Here is a 17,157-nt window from a genome sequence, read left to right as displayed (position 1 = left end):
GCAGCGTCATCTGATGGTTATGTTAGCAACTAACTTTTAACTATATTTACCAGGATGTTTAAAACACAATTTTCATTGTAAAAAGAAAAAAAAAGGAAGAAATCTACTTACAGGCAAATTAAAAACGTAAACACTAAAATCAATCAAAAAAACATAAAGCTTATGGGAAAAACATAGGACCTGGTAACCCTACTATAAATTGACAGGTGATACAGAATCCTGTAGTAAATTTAAAATAATCTATAATCAAGTAACAAAGGAGGTTACACAAGCTAAGGCAGATTACGAAAAGTCACTGGCGAATAATGCAAAGAACAGTAGCAAAGGCTTCTTTGCTTATGTAATCACTAGAAGGAAGCTGAAGAATTGGTTCACTTGATATCGATTGTTTTACCGTTGATAATCCTGCTCAGGTTGTTGACAAACTGAATAGGTATTTTTCATCTACATTCATGAATGTGGAGTGCTTTCAGGAGGGTATGCCAAAAGTTCGTCAAAATCTATCAGGCCGCTAAATGATTTTGTTGAAGCTTAACATAAAAAAGATGCATGGGGTGGATGGGATCTATCCATTTATATTATGGGAGGCACCAATGGAAGTAAACAAACCTGCAGCCATAATTATGAGAACATTTTTGGATTCATCGGAGTTTTCTAAGGGCTGGAGATGTGCAAATGCATCTTGAATTCTCAGAGGGATATCAAAACGTGACATTAGTAATTACAGACCTGTTAGCTTAACTTCTGTTTCAGGGGGGATAATGGAGTCTCTGGTTTAAGAAGTTATGCAGGATCATCTAGGCATGGATATAGTTATACTGCAGTCACAGCATGGATTTTTTAAGGGTCAGTCTTGTCTGACCAGTCTGATTGGATGCTATGATGCAGTAACAAAGCGTGATTATTAATGGACATTGCTGTTCAAGGACAATTGTTATTAGCATTAGTATGCAAGAAAGCAAGCTTATATAGCATCAGCCAATTAAAAAAAAAAAAAAAAAAAATTTCCTGTTTCACCCATTCATTCACTCCAAAAGTTTGTCTAGTTCACCCATGAATTTATTTAAGCCGCCAACTTCCATAGCGACAGATGGAAGTTCCAGAAATCAACCACCCACTGGCTAAAGGCAAATTTCTGCATATCTGTTCTGCAACTGTCTTTCCTCAGTTTGAATTTATGCTCCCTCTGGTGCTAGATCTGAGCAGGAGAAAGAATCCCATCAGCATTGAGCTTGCTCAAACCATTCAAGGCCTTATACATCCCAATAAGATCACCTCTCAGGTCTCCAGACACTGCAATTTGAAGAACTTAAGCCTATCTTGGTAACAGCAACCCTTTGTTCCACTCACTAAACTCATTGCTCTTCTTTCTACTCATTCTAGTAGCTCAACATCTTTTTTAAAATGAGGCCTCTCCTCCAGACCTGTATGCAGTATTCAACGTGTGGCCTGACCCACCGCCTTATATAAGAGGATAATCACCTCCTTATCCCTGCTAGCAAAATTCCTATATATCATTGACAAAACCCCATGAGCTACTCTTGCAGCCTGTCTGCACTGCTCAGAAAACTTCATATTTGACTGCGCAATGCAGGTAGTGCAGAATGAAAATGACCTGACTGCACAATTACCACCCAGGTCTTTTTCATTCTCCACTACCCTGAGTTTAGTACTGCACAGTTGGTACATTACTCTGGAGTTACTGCTACCCATATGCAGTACTTTGCATTTGTCAGTATTAAACTTCAGCTGCCACCTCTCAGCCCACATGTTCAACTTTTCTAGATCTTGTTGCAGCAGCATACCATCCTTACTCATTAACAATCCTACCAACCTACGTATCGTCTGCAAATTTGTACATTAAGCCTGATATACTTCATCAATATCATTGATAAATACAGAAAACAACAGTGGGCCAACACGGACCACTGGGGAACCCCACTAATAACATTAGCCCATGGAGAGCAGTGTCCATTGATTATCACTTTCTGTCTTCTCCTCAGGCGCCTCCGTAGCCAGGTGGGAAGGAGCAGCAGTGCGTAGCACACGCTTCTTGATTAGACCGGGGTTCGAGCCCGTCACCACCAAATACGGAGCATGCGGAGAGGTCAGGGAATGACCACCGCACCGGAGCAATATGGCCTTAGTTGCTAATGCTCCTAAAAACCAAATAACAACAAATCTGTCTTCTCCCACTCAACCATCCTTTTATCCATTGAAGCAACTTGCCCTTAATGCCATACTGCTTTTACTTGTACTTCCTTGTGCAACATTATCAAAAGCTTTCCTGAAATCCAAGTATATTCTATCAAAATTAGTGGAGTCCCCCCAAGATTCAGTGCTGGGCCCATTTGTTTTCTGTATTTTTTAATGACATTGATGAAAGTATATCAGGCTTACTATCTAAGTTTGCAGTTGATACAGAGATTGGCAGGGTGGTTAATTTCAATAATCAGGGTAAGCTACTATAACAAGATGTAGAGAAATTAGGCAGATGGGCTGAGAAATGGCAATCGAAGTCTCTAGCATTGCATTACGGTTGCAACTACTGATATGGGTAGCAGTAATCCTAGATTAATGTACCAACTGTATGGTTCTACACTGAGTTAGAGGAAAACGAAAAAGACCTGGGGGTAATTGTGCAGCCAAGTATGAAGTTCACTGAGCAATGCAGATAAGCTGCCATGACAACTAATGGGTTTTTGTCTGTGATATACAGGCACTTTGCTAGCAGGGATAAGGAGGTGATTATCCCATTATATAAGGCAGTGGTTAGACTATCTTGAGTATTTGATATGGGTCTGTAGGCCTCATTTTAGGAAAGACGTAGAACTGTTGGAACAAGCAAGGAACAAGATGTAGTGTTGAAGTGTTTAAGGCTTTGAATGGATTGAGCAATCTCAGTGCTGATGGCAATCTTTCTTTTGCACAGACTGCACACGTGGGGGGACATAAATTCAAATTGAGGAAAGATAGTTGATGGATAAATATGTGGCGGTTTTCATTCAGCCAGTGGGTTATTAATCGGTGGAACAAACTTCAATCTGTTTTTGTGGAAGTGGGCAGTTTGAATAAATTCAAGGAAGAATTAGACACATTATTGCAGAGGAATGACAGGATATGGGAGTTTTTTTTTTTTTGGTTGATGCTTTATAAGCTTGCTTTCTTGCTTTGTATGCCAGTACTACTACTACTAATAATAATCATTATTATTATTTTAGTGATGTATTTACATATTTTTCCAATATTTGTTAGATAATTTTTTGTCTCATTCTGTGAACATTGACTGTTGTTTTAAAAATTAAATTAAAATACTTGCTTTTGTCTCTTTTAGGTGGTAAAAATTTCAGTGGATTATAAAAGCAGTTTATGGAAACTGGATTGCAGTGCTGAAAATTATAAAAAAGTGATATCTGAGGTACAGTTTTGTATAATTATTTTTAAGTTTTCAAACTTTATTATTACTAATTTTAATGCTTATTTCTGTTTCCTATATAATGACATGCTATATAAATAGAATTTACTGTATCTTTGGGCAAAACTTAACTTGTAAAATTAAGTGTCGTAAAGTTTTGATAAGGTGTACAAAGTGTTTCCTAACATATTAGCTATTTTGGTATCAATTTAAGACCTTAAAGCAATGTAAAATTTTGTAGAAATGTTTGGCTGACATTACCTTGTTTCTGACTTGTAGCCTGTTTTGGGTTCCAACAATTATCCACCCTACTAAAGGGATTGCTTAAGATGACAATCTCATTTGAATACATTGGAAGCATTGTGATTTTAATGCGATTTTCACGTAAAAAATGAATTTCTTATGACACATGTAAGAATTGAGTGGTGGATTTTAGGGCTAGGGAATCCAGCAAGCCAATTAATGGGGGAGAAGGTCTCCATGGCCTATCCATTTTATCATGGAAATGCTCTTCCAAATAGACTTTGGTTATCCACTGAAATGGACAGAATGATGTTATGTATAAACCAATCACGTGATATCTGGAGCGGTGTCCCCAAAACCTCTCTCAGGCTTCTAAATTCCATTCAGAAGAGGGCAGTTAGGTTAATTAATGACTCATCTCTAACAGTGTCTCTCCATTCTCTGTTTCTTTTTCTTACCACTGAATATGCCATGAATTGCCAAACTAATAGAGCAAATTTATCTGCGAAAATAACCCTCCCAAACACTTCCTAGTTCATTTCACAAATATATGTGGTCTCAGTTCTAATCTCAGCGATGTCCATTTCCACTTACAGTCTGCCAAACCCCATGTACTTTTTCTGACAGAATCTCAGTTATCGGTTGATTCAACCACTGCTCATCTCAGTTACCAAAATTATTTACTTTATGATTTCTTTTACCTCAAAGGTGGTACTTGTGCATATGTCTGTTTCAATATTCCCTGTCAGAGACTTGATAATTTGGAATCTCCTCTTTTTGATCTTTTCTGGCTTAAAATCTCTCTACCTCATTGTGTCAAATTCATCTGTTGTCTCTACAATTCTCCCAACTCCACTAATCACTTGGAGCTCTTTGACTTCCTCCCTTTGCAACTTGACTTTCTCCAGTCCAACTTTCCTAACAGTGAGGTAATATTCCTTGGTGATTTATGTTCACAACTCCAGCTGGCTTCCATTTTCTGACAGACCCAGCTGGTCGTGATGCTGAGGCTTTTGCAATTGCTAATGACCTCACATTAACCTACCAGAATACTGGACAATCCTAACCATAGAGCCAACACCCTTGATCTTTTTCTCACAAACAACCCTTCTAAGTATATGGTTGAAGTGAGTGGTCCTTTAGGCATCTCAGATCAACTTGGTGATTGTTTCTTCTCCAATGGAGCCTTTATCTCATGGCTATTCTCAACTTTGTGTTCTTTGGCATTACAAGAATGCAAAATGGGATGACCTGCGAGATTTATTTATTTTTTCCTTGGTCGGATTACTCTTTCAAAACTTCTGATGTCAAAGTTTGCTCAGATCGTGTCAGTGAAATGATTCTTGTAGGAATGGAATCCTTTATTCCACATTCCACCTTAAAATCTCGTCCTTTATCTAAACCTTGGTTTTCCAAGAAATGTGCTAAGGCTGTTCAAGAGAAGAATGTTGCATATCATAATTGGCTTATTTCCAATTCTTCAGTTTCATTTTCTGCCTACACCAGAATAATAACCTCCTTATTCCTGCTAGAAAAATTCCTGTATATCATTGACAAGACACCAATAGCTAATTTTGCAGACCACCTGCACTGCTCAGAAAACATATCTGCCTGCACAATTACCCCCAGGGCCTTTTCACTCTCTACCACTGTCAGTGTTGTACCACACAGTTCATATGCTACTCTCGGGTTACTGCTTCCCATATGCAGTACTTTAGATTTGTCAATGTTAAACTTCAGTTCCACCTCTCAGTCCATTTGCTCAAGTTTTCTCGATCCTGTAGCAGCAGCATACTGTCATTTAGTGGCATTAACAACCCTGCCAACCTTTGTATCGTCTGAAAACTTGGACATTAAGCATGATATACCATCATCAGTATCATTTATAAATACAGAAACCAACAATGGACCTAAAACTGAACCCTGGGAGACTCCACTAATAACATTAGTCCACAAAGAGCAGTGTCCATTGATTACCACTCCGTCTTCTCGCACTCAACCATCCCTTTATCCATAGCAGCAATTTGCCTCCAATGCCACACTGCTCCAATTTGTGCAGCAGTCTTCCATGTGCAACAGTATCAAAAGCCATTCTAACATCGATATATGATATCAAAGTTATTCCCTGCATCCAGTTCCTTTGTGACTACATCATAGTATCCAATCAAATTGGTCAGACAAGATTTTCCTTTAACAAACCCATGCTGTGTGCGAGCTATAACTGAAGTCTTGTCTAGATGATCCTGCAATGCTTCTTTAACCAGTGCTTCCATTAATTCCCCTGGAATAGAAGATAAACTAACAGGTCTGTAATTACCTGTCTCTCCCTTTGATCCTCCTTTGTGAATTGGGGTCACATTTGCACATTTCCAGTCCATGGTTACTTTCCCTGAGTCCAATGAAGCTCTCATAATTATGTCTAAGGGTTTGCTTATTTCCTTTCATGCCTCCTTTAATATAACTGGATAGATTCTATCCACCCCAGGTGCCTTTCGTATGTTTATTTTCGACAGTTTCTCCTCCACTTTACTCACAGTCATTACAAGGTTATCTAGCTTACTGCCAGAGTTTAATACACCTCTGACGTTTCCCTCCCTGAATAACTCCTCATGTGTGAATGTAGATGCAAAATATTCATTTAGTTTGTTAGCTACATGAACAGGATCATCAACAGTTGAACCATCAATATCCAGTGGACCAATCTGATTCATCCCTTTCCTTCTAGAGTTTATATAGGTAAAGAACTCTTTACTATTCTTCTTTGAATCCTTTGCTAAAGATTTCTTGTAATCTGCCTTTGCCTGCCTAACCTCCTTTTTGACTTGGTTACAGACCAGCTTATATCTATCATAGGCTTCTGTGTCACCTGTTAATTTATATGTATCCCACGAATTTTTCTTCTCTGTCACATGTCTAATTAGTTCATCTGACATCCATTTAGGGCTAAATCTTGAACAATATTTCTTGGTTGGTATGAAAAGCCTAGCAGCTTCCAAGATTAACCTCTGGCATGATGCCGTGATGGGGTATTTGTAGAGTTGTGGTACCTGCGTGTACCGGTGAACCTTACAATAAAGATCTTTTTTATTTATTATTTCCTTGAATGTTTCCCATTTTGAATTTGCTGTTGGTAACATCATCAGTTGGTTCTACCATATAGAATTTAAATACTGTCTCAGACCACCGTAGTCACCTAATCTGTATTGCATATAGGTCTGTAGACCTCCTTTTTAGTAAGGATGTAGAGTTGCTTGGGTGAGTACAGAGAATTTGTTGTTATTTGGTTATTTTTTAGTAGCATTAGCAACTAAGGCCATATTGCTCCTGGGATATGCGGTGGTCATTCCCTGACCTTTCCGCATCCTCCATATTTGGTGGTCACATGCTCGAACCCCGGTCTAATCAAGAAGCATGTGCTACGCACTGCTGCTGCTCCATACCCACCCGGCAATGGAGGCACCAGTACAGAGAAGGGCAATAAGCTTGTTGAGGGGAATGAAGGGGTCCTCTTACTAAGAAAGGCTTAAGTTCTGCAAATTGCAGCTTCTGGAGACTAGGTACCTGTGAGGTGATCTGATTGAGGTGTACAAGTCTTTGAAGGTTGAGTAGGCTGAATTCTTATGGGATTCTTCCGCTTGCTCAGATTACGAACCTGAGGGGTGTGGGGCATAAATTCAAATTGAGGAAAGAAAGTTGTAAAATACATGTGCAGAAATTTGCCTTTAGCCAGCATAAATTCAAGGAGGAACTGGACAAACTTTTAGAGAGAATGGATATGTGAAATTGTTTTTTTTTTTTTTTTTGGCTGATGCTACTTAAGCTCATACGCTTGATGCTTTCTTGCATCACATGCCTCTACTAATACTACTACTACTACCTGGCCTGGCTTCTTGCACCGTATGAAAACTAGGGACTGATGGTGCTCCATGAGTCCTATTGCCAGATGAACAACATAACCTAACACCACACAAAAACCATGCAATATACACTTTATCTGGCCATCACAGAGTTTGTATTATGTTACGATGCGGAGTTGGGGTAGACCCTCGGCACCTCTAGACAGGAAACACTATATTTTATACGCTATATCATTTGGTTGCTGTCTGCAGGATCTTTCTGGTAGATGATTCACATACTGATTGATCTACCACTTCCTGAAATATACTTGTTAAATAATCTTGTATATCTGTTCTTTGAAAAGTCAAAGAACAGATATACAAGATTAGTGAGAAACAGTGATCCAGAAAACTTTCTGCTTCATATGTGAGATGAATGTCCATCATTTCTTGGTTTGACTAAGTCTCCATCGTCACGTCACTTCAGATATACTCTATCACTTAATAGTAAAAGGCTTTTCAAGTTTTTTTTTTTTTCTCTCTCACTGAATGCACTTTAGAACTGATTTTATGATAAGAAGTTATGAATAGTAAATTACAATTTCATATGTACACCAGAATGAATAGTAAATAACTTTTATGCTTACCTACTTGCTCTCAAAGACCGACAGGTATTTTTTACCAGATAATTTATGGAACAGAAAAAAGGGAAACAAAGCAGTTCCAGATGTGCTTCTGTTTACATAAACTTTTGTCAATTTTTTCATGTCTTAAATTGATGCCAAAAGTATAGACCACATGTTTTGAAATGCCCTGTATATCTCTGCAAATGATATAATTTCCATATAATTTAGCTTCTTATTGATTTTAGATACAGTTTTCATCATTAATGAAATACTGTAAATATTATACCTGATGGCATCTAACATTTTGTTTATTTATATACAGGGTGTCTATAAATGGTGGGAACACTTTCAATAATTTATTGCACATGGAGTAAGTGAAATACCATTTACTTATTATATCATGTGAAACAGAAAACATGAAAGTTTCCCATTTGTCACTGCTGAGGCGTGTAGTTCCATCATTCAGTGCCAGTTGGTGTTACATATCGTACCTCTACCACACGCATAGCCTTGTTGAAAGATGGTTTCAACAAAGTTGAAAGAAAGAATAATTTCTTCTTGTGGGCTACATAAAAATGTTTATATACCACATTTGCCACATCACGTCTAGGAACTAAGCAGAGAATTGAAGAAGCTACCACCATGATCACACAGGATATGCTGGACAGGGTATGGCAAGAATTCGATTACCGTATGACATATGGTTCCCTCATTGAATTGCTGTGATGTGATGTGATTTAAAAAAAAACTTTGACATTTTCTCTTTCACAAGGTATGTATATGACACTGATATCTGTCCTAGTCTTTGTGCAATAAATTACTGAAAGTGTTCCCACCATTTATAAACACCATGTATATTTCAGAAGATTTTAAGTATGGACCTTGTTAGTACTTGTAAATATTGCTTTTGCTTATACAGTGGTGGACAAAAAAACTGCATCACTTGTGAATTTTGCAAATAATTGTTTTGCACTGCATTGTGGGTTGAGAAATGTTTGAAATACATTTGTTAGATGGGATATATATCTCTGTGAATTAAATCCAATAAAAAGCTCCACCCAATATACCTAATTGCCATAAATATCTTCCCAAAGGGTGAAATGTGTAATTAATGGAAATATGAGAAATCATGCAAATGGCAATCACGACAACCAAACATACATTTTATTGCATTTATATGTACAAACTAAAATGACAAGTTAACGTAACAGTATTATGTACTGTAAATCAGCAAAATAAGTCCTCAATATTTTGTTGTTCCTCCTCGAGCTGCAATTACAGCCTTGCAACGATCTGGCATAGGGTTAATCAACTTCTGGATACACGGTTGCCCAATTTCGTGGTACCACACCCTCACAATGCTCTCCTGCAGCTGAATCTTACTTGTTGGCTTCTTCTGAGCAATTTTAGACGACATTATGTACCAGCAATTTTCAATAGGGCTCAAATCTGTACTGTTGCCAGGCCAGTCCAACACTGTAATGCCAGCATTTCTGAGGTATAACTGCACCTTAAGGGAAAAAAAATGAGGGAAAACATTGGTGTAAGTATGTTTTAAGCCTTGTGAGATAAGAAGACAAACTAATCATTAAATCTAAATAGCATAAAACTTACCAATTTTGCTGTGTGGTGAGTCCTGTTGAAAAATGCAGTTTTGGACATCTGTGTGGCGATCCCTAATAATGGGTTTCAGGATAGCAGTGCTCTTCCAAGATAGCAGTGTAGGTTTCTGCATTCATTGTTCCATTAATAATCTTAATTTGCCCCACCCCTTTGCTTGTTATGCATCCTCAGACCATCTGACCGGTGGGGAACTTTACAGTCAGTGTTATGCATTCAGGATGGCATGCCTCCAATTTTCATCTTCTGATATATCGCTTCCCATCTGAGCCATGCAAGTTGAATTTCAATTCTTCAGAAAAGCCCCATTGCTCTTTTTTCCATGAAATATGCGTTTTAGCCCAAGCAAGTTGCTTCGTCCTCATTTGTTGGGTCAATAAAGGCTTCTTCTTGGGTCGATAGGCATGCAGACCACATTCCGAAAGCCGTCTTTGGATAGTTCGTGCACTTGTTTCAACACCAGAGGCCATCTCAAAGCCCAGTTTTAGATCATGGGCACTAGCATGGCGATTATGAAAGCATAGCCGTTTCAAATATCGACCTTGAGAATGTTTGTTTGTTATTTGTTTTTTTAGGAGCATTAGCAACTAAGGCCATATTGCTCCGGGGATATGCGGTGGTCATTCCCTGACCTTTCCGCATCCTCTGTATTTGGTGGTCACAGGCTCAAACCAACTCTCTAATCAAGAAGCGTGTGCTACGCACTGCTGCTCCTGCCCACCTGGCTACGGAGGTGCCTCAGCCTTGGGAAGGCATAGTCACTCTCTTACTGTCTGATCCAGGACTGTTCACTGGTGGCAGCCTATTTTATCAGCGATAGCATGCATAGAAAGCCCTTCCTGGGAGAGAGCAACAGCTACACCTTTTTTTCTTGGTGTCAACTGAACATATGGAGCCATGCTTACACCTACTCAAAACAGGATACTAATGAGTGTGTATACCCTTCCAATGCTGTATTTGGAATTATAGAAATTATAGAAACTGCAATTATAGAAACTGCTGATGCAATACTCTGCAATTATTGTCTGATGCAATAGAAGTGTTAACTGATGCAATATCTTTGCTTTGCAACAAACAAAATGACTTTAATCAAACAATATCTTATATGTTTCACCGCAAATATTACTTTTTTTTAAGGTGATGCAGTTTTTTTGTCCACCACTGTAAATCAACAGGTTTTAATTGGCATATTTTTAAATAAATAACATAATTTTTTTGTTTATACTACATGACAGCCATATAAGGTAGTCAGCACACAGCTTTGTAGTTGTGCTGACTATATTTCAGATGTGGCCGTTGAGAAATTTTGCTGAGGTTATTAACTAGTGTGTGTTTTTTCTAAATAAAAATATTCATCCAAGTTCATTGAATAATGAAATCATTGCTGTTGCTGCAGATTGAAATATAACAAAATGAATCCTCTTCAATATCTGGGAAAAAAATAACTGCCATGATTGGGGAATTCATGATTCCTCACTGAGAACTACTGAATTCACATTAATATTGCTACAATAACTTTCCACATTCTAAAAGCTGTAGCATCAGCGTATTTCCCAAGAAACCAGTCAAGCTACAAATTGCTATATTTTTGTACTCAAACAACACTTCTGCTCTGATCTGAAGATTTATTTAAATTAGATTTCTGGTCTCTTTGCAGTTAATGACCAGCCATGCTGTCATTGTAGTACTTGACAATTTAATGGCTATTTCAAATGCAAAATATTTGGGATGGCAAATGATAATGTCTATTTAAAAAATGAAGGGCTTTATATGCCCAATTTTTTTTTTTTTTTTTTTTTTTTTGCTTCTAATTCTCCTCAATAATTTCAGGATTTAAACATTTGCAGTACGAAAAAAATATATAAAATAAAATAATAAGATGCTTTACAAATAAAATTTACTGTAGGAAAGGAAGAAAAGTGTTTAAAACCACAGAGTGAAAGTTTTTCTAAAGTTTTTGCACTACAAATAAACAAAATTTCTGTTTAAAAGGGTATTCATATTTTTTTATATAAGATTTCTAGTCTCTCATCAGTTAGTGACCAGCTACACTGTCATTGCAGTACTTGACAATTTAATGGTTATTTTAATTGTAAAATATTTGGGATATCAATTGCAAATTATTATTTTCCATATGGTGCAAGGAAGCCTGAGGCTTATGCTTCACCAGCTAGAACAAATTCCTGAGTTACCCAGAGAGAGAGAGAGAGATATATATATATATATATATATAGAGAGAGAGAGAGAGAGAGAGAGAGAATCAGAAGTAAAAAGGAATCTCCAAGAAAGAGAAGAATGATGATATCCAGCTGAGGAACCTGGATGTGCCAAGCCCATACTCACCAGATGTGAGCCCCTGGGGTTAATAATAATGTATATTTAAAAAAAAAATACTGGCTTATAAAGCCAGTAATTTTTTTTTTTTGTGGCTAATTCTCTTCAGCAATTTCAGGATTTAAGCATAAAATCTTTTTAAGTATAAACTATTTCAGTCATTCACCTTCAATGAACAAAACCTTTACCTTTGCTGGCTTTATGATTTGAAATAAAAAAATTTAAATTAATTATATCATAAGATTTTGTTTTTAGTAAGATATACACTCGGTGATCACTGAATTATGACCAGCCTATCTGTAATGGGCTATGCCACATAGCTCGCAGTATAAAAAGATGAACAGCTTCCTATGCTAGAGCAGTGGTAATTTGCATATGGTTGTGCAAGTCAGTGTGATAAAGTAGCAGTTATAGGACATAGTAAAGATATCACAGAATTTCAGAATGGCATGGTGGTGGGAGCTTGTGCATTGGGTACTTCCATATTGGAAATAGCATGTCTTGTTGGCTCTTGTTGGCTGGTCATGGTCTGCTATGGTTAAGGTGTACAAAGAATGGTGTCAAACAGGTTAAACCACCTCCTGCAGACAGAATTGTAAAGGATTATGCAAAGTCGATGTTCATGGTAGGCAAAGGGTGCTGTGTGTTAGCAACTAAGCATTAGCAGCTAAGGCCATATTGCTCCGGGGATAATGCAGTGGTGATTCCCTGACCTTTCCACATCCTCCGTATTTGTTGGTCACGGGCTCAAACACCGGTCTAATCAAGAAGTGTGTGTGCTATGCACTGCTGCTCCTGCCCACCTGGCTACAGAGGTGCCTGCAAAGGGTGCTGTGCATTGTACAGGTTCAAATACAGGTCACTGTGTGACAGTTGACATTGCAGTACAATATGGTTGTTATTGTTGTTATTTGTTTGTTATTTGGTTTTTAGTAGCATTAGCAACTAAGGGGATATGCGGTGGTCATTCCCCGATCTTTCCACATCCTCCATATTTGGTGGTGATGGGCTCGAACCCGGGTCTAATCAAGAAGCGTGTGCTACGCACTGCTGCTCCTTCCCACCTGGCTATGGAGGCGCCCTGTACAATATGGGGATTAGAAGACTAATATCCAAAATGACAATGCACCACACACTTGTATAGGGTTCTGCAGCAGACAACCCAAGAGAGACCCCATCCTCACTACTAATCATTAGCGACAGCAATCGCTGTGCTGTCAACAACATGTTGGTTAGACACTGGAAGACTGGAAATGAGTTTGCGGTCTGGACAAGTCCAAATATCTGGTGCAACATGCCAGTGAATGCCTTTGCGCGTGGTGCAAGCAAGTCCATGATGCATGTGTATGGCGGTAGTTGCTTAATGTGGGACATGGGACAAGAACTAGGATCCGTGGTGCGTATGGGCTAACCTTTCAATGGTGAGGTCTACCGGCAACTCTTAGAAGACCATGTGCACCTGACATGTTGCTTTTTTTTACTGGACAGAAACGGGATCTTCCAGGCTAATAATGCACCATGTTATTGGCCCACACCGCGCACGAGTGGTTGGAGGAATGTAATGATGCTATAACCCATCTTGATTGGCCTCCAAATTTTCCCAACCTCAGTTCAATTGAACATCTGTGGGATGTTTTGGAATTTGGAAAAACAAGATGCAGGATATTTCAGAGACTGCTGGGAGTCATTGCGGGACAAGTAAACACATGGATTGTGTTAGGGTAGCTAAGAATAGAAACAGGTGCATGTATACTTGCGTGTACACCAATGCTAGGAGTTTAGTAACTTCTAAGTTCTAACTTTTAATCTCTCTCTCTCTTTTGACTTAAGCACATCTCAAAAATATTGCTTCGTCTACATCAAAAAAACTGTTTCTCTCCCCCCCCACTCTTAGCATTACTTTTCTTCTTAACAACTATTCACTCTGTGCAAATCTCAAAATATAACCTACCATGGAATATTGCTCCCACATTTGGTGTGGTGCCCCAAAACCTCTCAAGTTTCTAGACTATTCAAAAGAGGGTAGTCAGGTTAATTAATGATCCATCTCTTGCAAAATCTCTCTGCTCTCTGTATCATAGACATTGTTTCTTCTTCTATCTACGAGAGAGAGAGAGAGAGAGAGAGAGAGAGAGAGAGATGTGCTTCAAATACTAGGCACCCATTGACTCTGCATCTCCAAACTTACACGTATTTTTTGAAAATAACAATCTGGAGAAATTCAATTGTAATATCAATCAATACGTATCTTCTGTCTTCTTTGAACTTCATACCATACGTGATACTGAGTGCTGTTAAATATTAACAAATGCAAGGTACTGAATTTGTCAATATTAAACTTTAACTGCCATTTCTCAGCCCATCGACCCATTGACAAATACAAAGTACTGCATATGGGTAGCAGTAACCCCCAGACTAACTTATCAACTGTGTGGTGCTACACTCAGGGTGGTGTGGAGAATGAAAGATACCTGGGGGTAATTGTGCAGTCAGACCTGAAATTCTCTGAGCAGTGCAGACATGGCTTTTCTAGCAGGGATAAGGAGGTGATTATCCTTTTGTATAAAGCCATGGTTAGGCTGCATCTTGAGTACTGCATACAGGTCTGAAGGCCTAACTTGAGGAAGGAGGTAGATCTGCTGAAACATCTGCAGAGAAGGACAGCTAGACTGGTGAAGGGAACAAAAGGGTGCTCTTACCTAGAAAGGCTTCAATTCTGAAAACTGCAGCGTCTTGAGACAGGGCACCTGCGGGGAGATCGGATTGACATGTTTGAAGTCTTGAATGGACATTAGATAAATTATAGAATGTCTTAAAATACCGTGAAATTAAGCTTTTGCTATTGAAACTTAGCCTTGAATGGATTGAGTTAGTGGAATGTTAATGGTATTCTTAAACTTTCTGAAATTGCACGCTTGAAGGTGCATGAATTCAAGTTGACGAAGGTTGGTTGCTGGATACATGTGCAGAAGTTTTCCTTCAGCCAGTGGTTGATTGTTGGAACAGGCTTCAACCTGTTGTTGCAGAAGTTAATGGGTTGAATAAATTCAATGCAGAACTAGGCAAATCCTTGGAGGTTATGGATCGATGAACTAACGAGTTGTTTTTTTTTCTGATGCTATTTAATCTTGCTTTCTTGCACCATTTGCCATTACTACTACTACTGCTATGTAAATCTCTTTGAAAATTGAATAAGATTTTTCAAACTTGTTTCAATTCTGCATATTGAATACGTAATTATTTCTGTGATTGATTATTTTTTTATGACATCAGTTGTTATGGAGTATTTTAGTGACTTTCTAATGTTGTGCACTATATGTTTCTAAAAGGATATAAACTATATAAAACTATATAAAAGGATCAGTTGTGTTTCTTATCATTTTTTAAAATTCTATACTACTTGAAGTTATTGAAATGCCTGTTTGTAATCCATTAGTAATCCTTTAGGTATTCATCATCACATTGATGAGAATATGTATCCCCTATGTATTATACAGGGTAAGCTTCTGCAACAAGATCTAAAAAAAATTAGGCAAATGAGCTGAGAAATGGCAGTTGAAGTATAACTTAGATAAAAGCAAGGTACTGCATACAGGTAGTACATCCCAGATTTATATGCCAATTGTGGTAATACATTCAGGGTAGGGGAAAATGAAAAAAAACCTAAGGGTAATTCAGAAATGAAGTTCTCTGAGCAATGTAGATAGGCTGTCAGGACAGCTTATTGGTATTTTGCAATGATTTAGGAACTTTGCTGTCAGGGATCAGGAGGTGATGATCCCTTTATATAAGGCAATGGTTGGGTTACATCTTGAGTTTTGCATACAGATCTGGAGGCCTCATTTTAGGCAGGATGTAGATCTGCTGGGAAGGGTGCAGAGTCACAATGAGATTAGTGAAAGAAATGAAAGGGTGGTCCTACCAAGACAGACTTCAGTTCTGCAAATTGCAGCATCTGGAGACTTGGCACCTGCAATGTGATCACTGATGTGTTTAAGGCTTTAAATGGATTGAGCAAGCTCAATGCTGATGGCATTCCTCTTTTTCAGACTTCACACACAAGGGGTCATAAATTCGAATTGATGAAGGATGGTTGCAGAATAGATGTGTGGTGGTTTGCTTTCAGCAGGTGGGCGATCGATTGTTTGAACAAACTTCCATTTGTTATTGTGAAAGTGGACAGTTTGAATAAATTCAAGGAAGAATTAGACAAATTGTTGGAGGAAATATACAGGGGTGTCTCAAAAATATTGGTACAAATGTTTAGGGGAGGTAGGTAACATCTAAAGGAATGTGAATCGCATAGCAACCCATAACCGGAAACGTCACGGGAAAGTAGTAGCAGCAGACGCACAAGAATCAGAAATGACACAAGACCGTAATTAGTGGCAAACATTTATTTGACATAATATTAACAATGGAGTACCAGATGGATGCATTTCGTGATGTTACAACAGATGCTCGAAGGTTCCACCATGAGACGCGATGCATGCGTGACACCGACGCAGCATCAATTGTCAGACACGGTCGAACACACCTGGAGTTTCTTTGACAGTAGCAGCAGTGCAGGTGAGTCTCGCCATAGATCCATTTCCGTCTCCACAGGCGATTCATACACGATAGATTTGAGGGCCCCCACACAAAAAAATCAAGACTCGATAAATCAGGTGAGCATGGGGGCCAGGCAACGGGTGCACCACAGCCAATCCATCGACGCCTAAAACGCCTGTTCAAATGGTCATGAACACACCTCCCATAATGGGTAGGCGTCCCGTCATGTTGAAACCAAATGTTGCGTCTCACATTTGCTGGAACATCGTCAAGTAACCCTGGTAGAACTTGTTCAAGGAAGATCCGATATTTAGCGGAGTTCATGCAGGATGGTAACAGGTATGGGCTGACTAAGCAGTCACCGACCATAGCTGCCCACACATTTATTGTGAAGTGATGTTGTGCCGCATGGAGGCGCACACTGTGTGGGTTGTCGTGAGCCCACACATGAGCATTGTGCTGATTGATTAAGCCTTCCCGAGTGAAATAAGCCTCATCCGTGAACAAAACATAGGCTGGAAAATAACGGTGG

The 17,157-nt window shown here is 38.7% G+C and overlaps 1 protein-coding gene across 3 annotated transcripts in view; it reads left to right on the top strand.

The window, feature by feature from the left end:
• The window catches only part of Adck1 (aarF domain containing kinase 1), a 375,938-nt gene that overhangs the window by 94,654 nt on the left and 264,127 nt on the right, over nucleotides 1-17,157 (top strand). For all 3 annotated transcript variants that reach the window (XM_090379667.1, XM_090379666.1, XM_090379665.1), the window contains exon 3: nucleotides 3,335-3,418. In XM_090379667.1, the coding sequence (XP_090235793.1) occupies nucleotides 3,335-3,418 (84 nt within the window). The remainder of the gene's footprint in view (nucleotides 1-3,334; nucleotides 3,419-17,157) is intronic.

Source organism: Mastigoproctus giganteus, chromosome 8, assembly GCF_048544385.1.
Source record: "Mastigoproctus giganteus isolate SK-2022 chromosome 8, ASM4854438v1, whole genome shotgun sequence".
Lineage (NCBI taxonomy): Eukaryota > Metazoa > Arthropoda > Arachnida > Uropygi > Thelyphonidae > Mastigoproctus > Mastigoproctus giganteus.
This window is presented reverse-complemented; position numbering and strand designations above follow the sequence as displayed.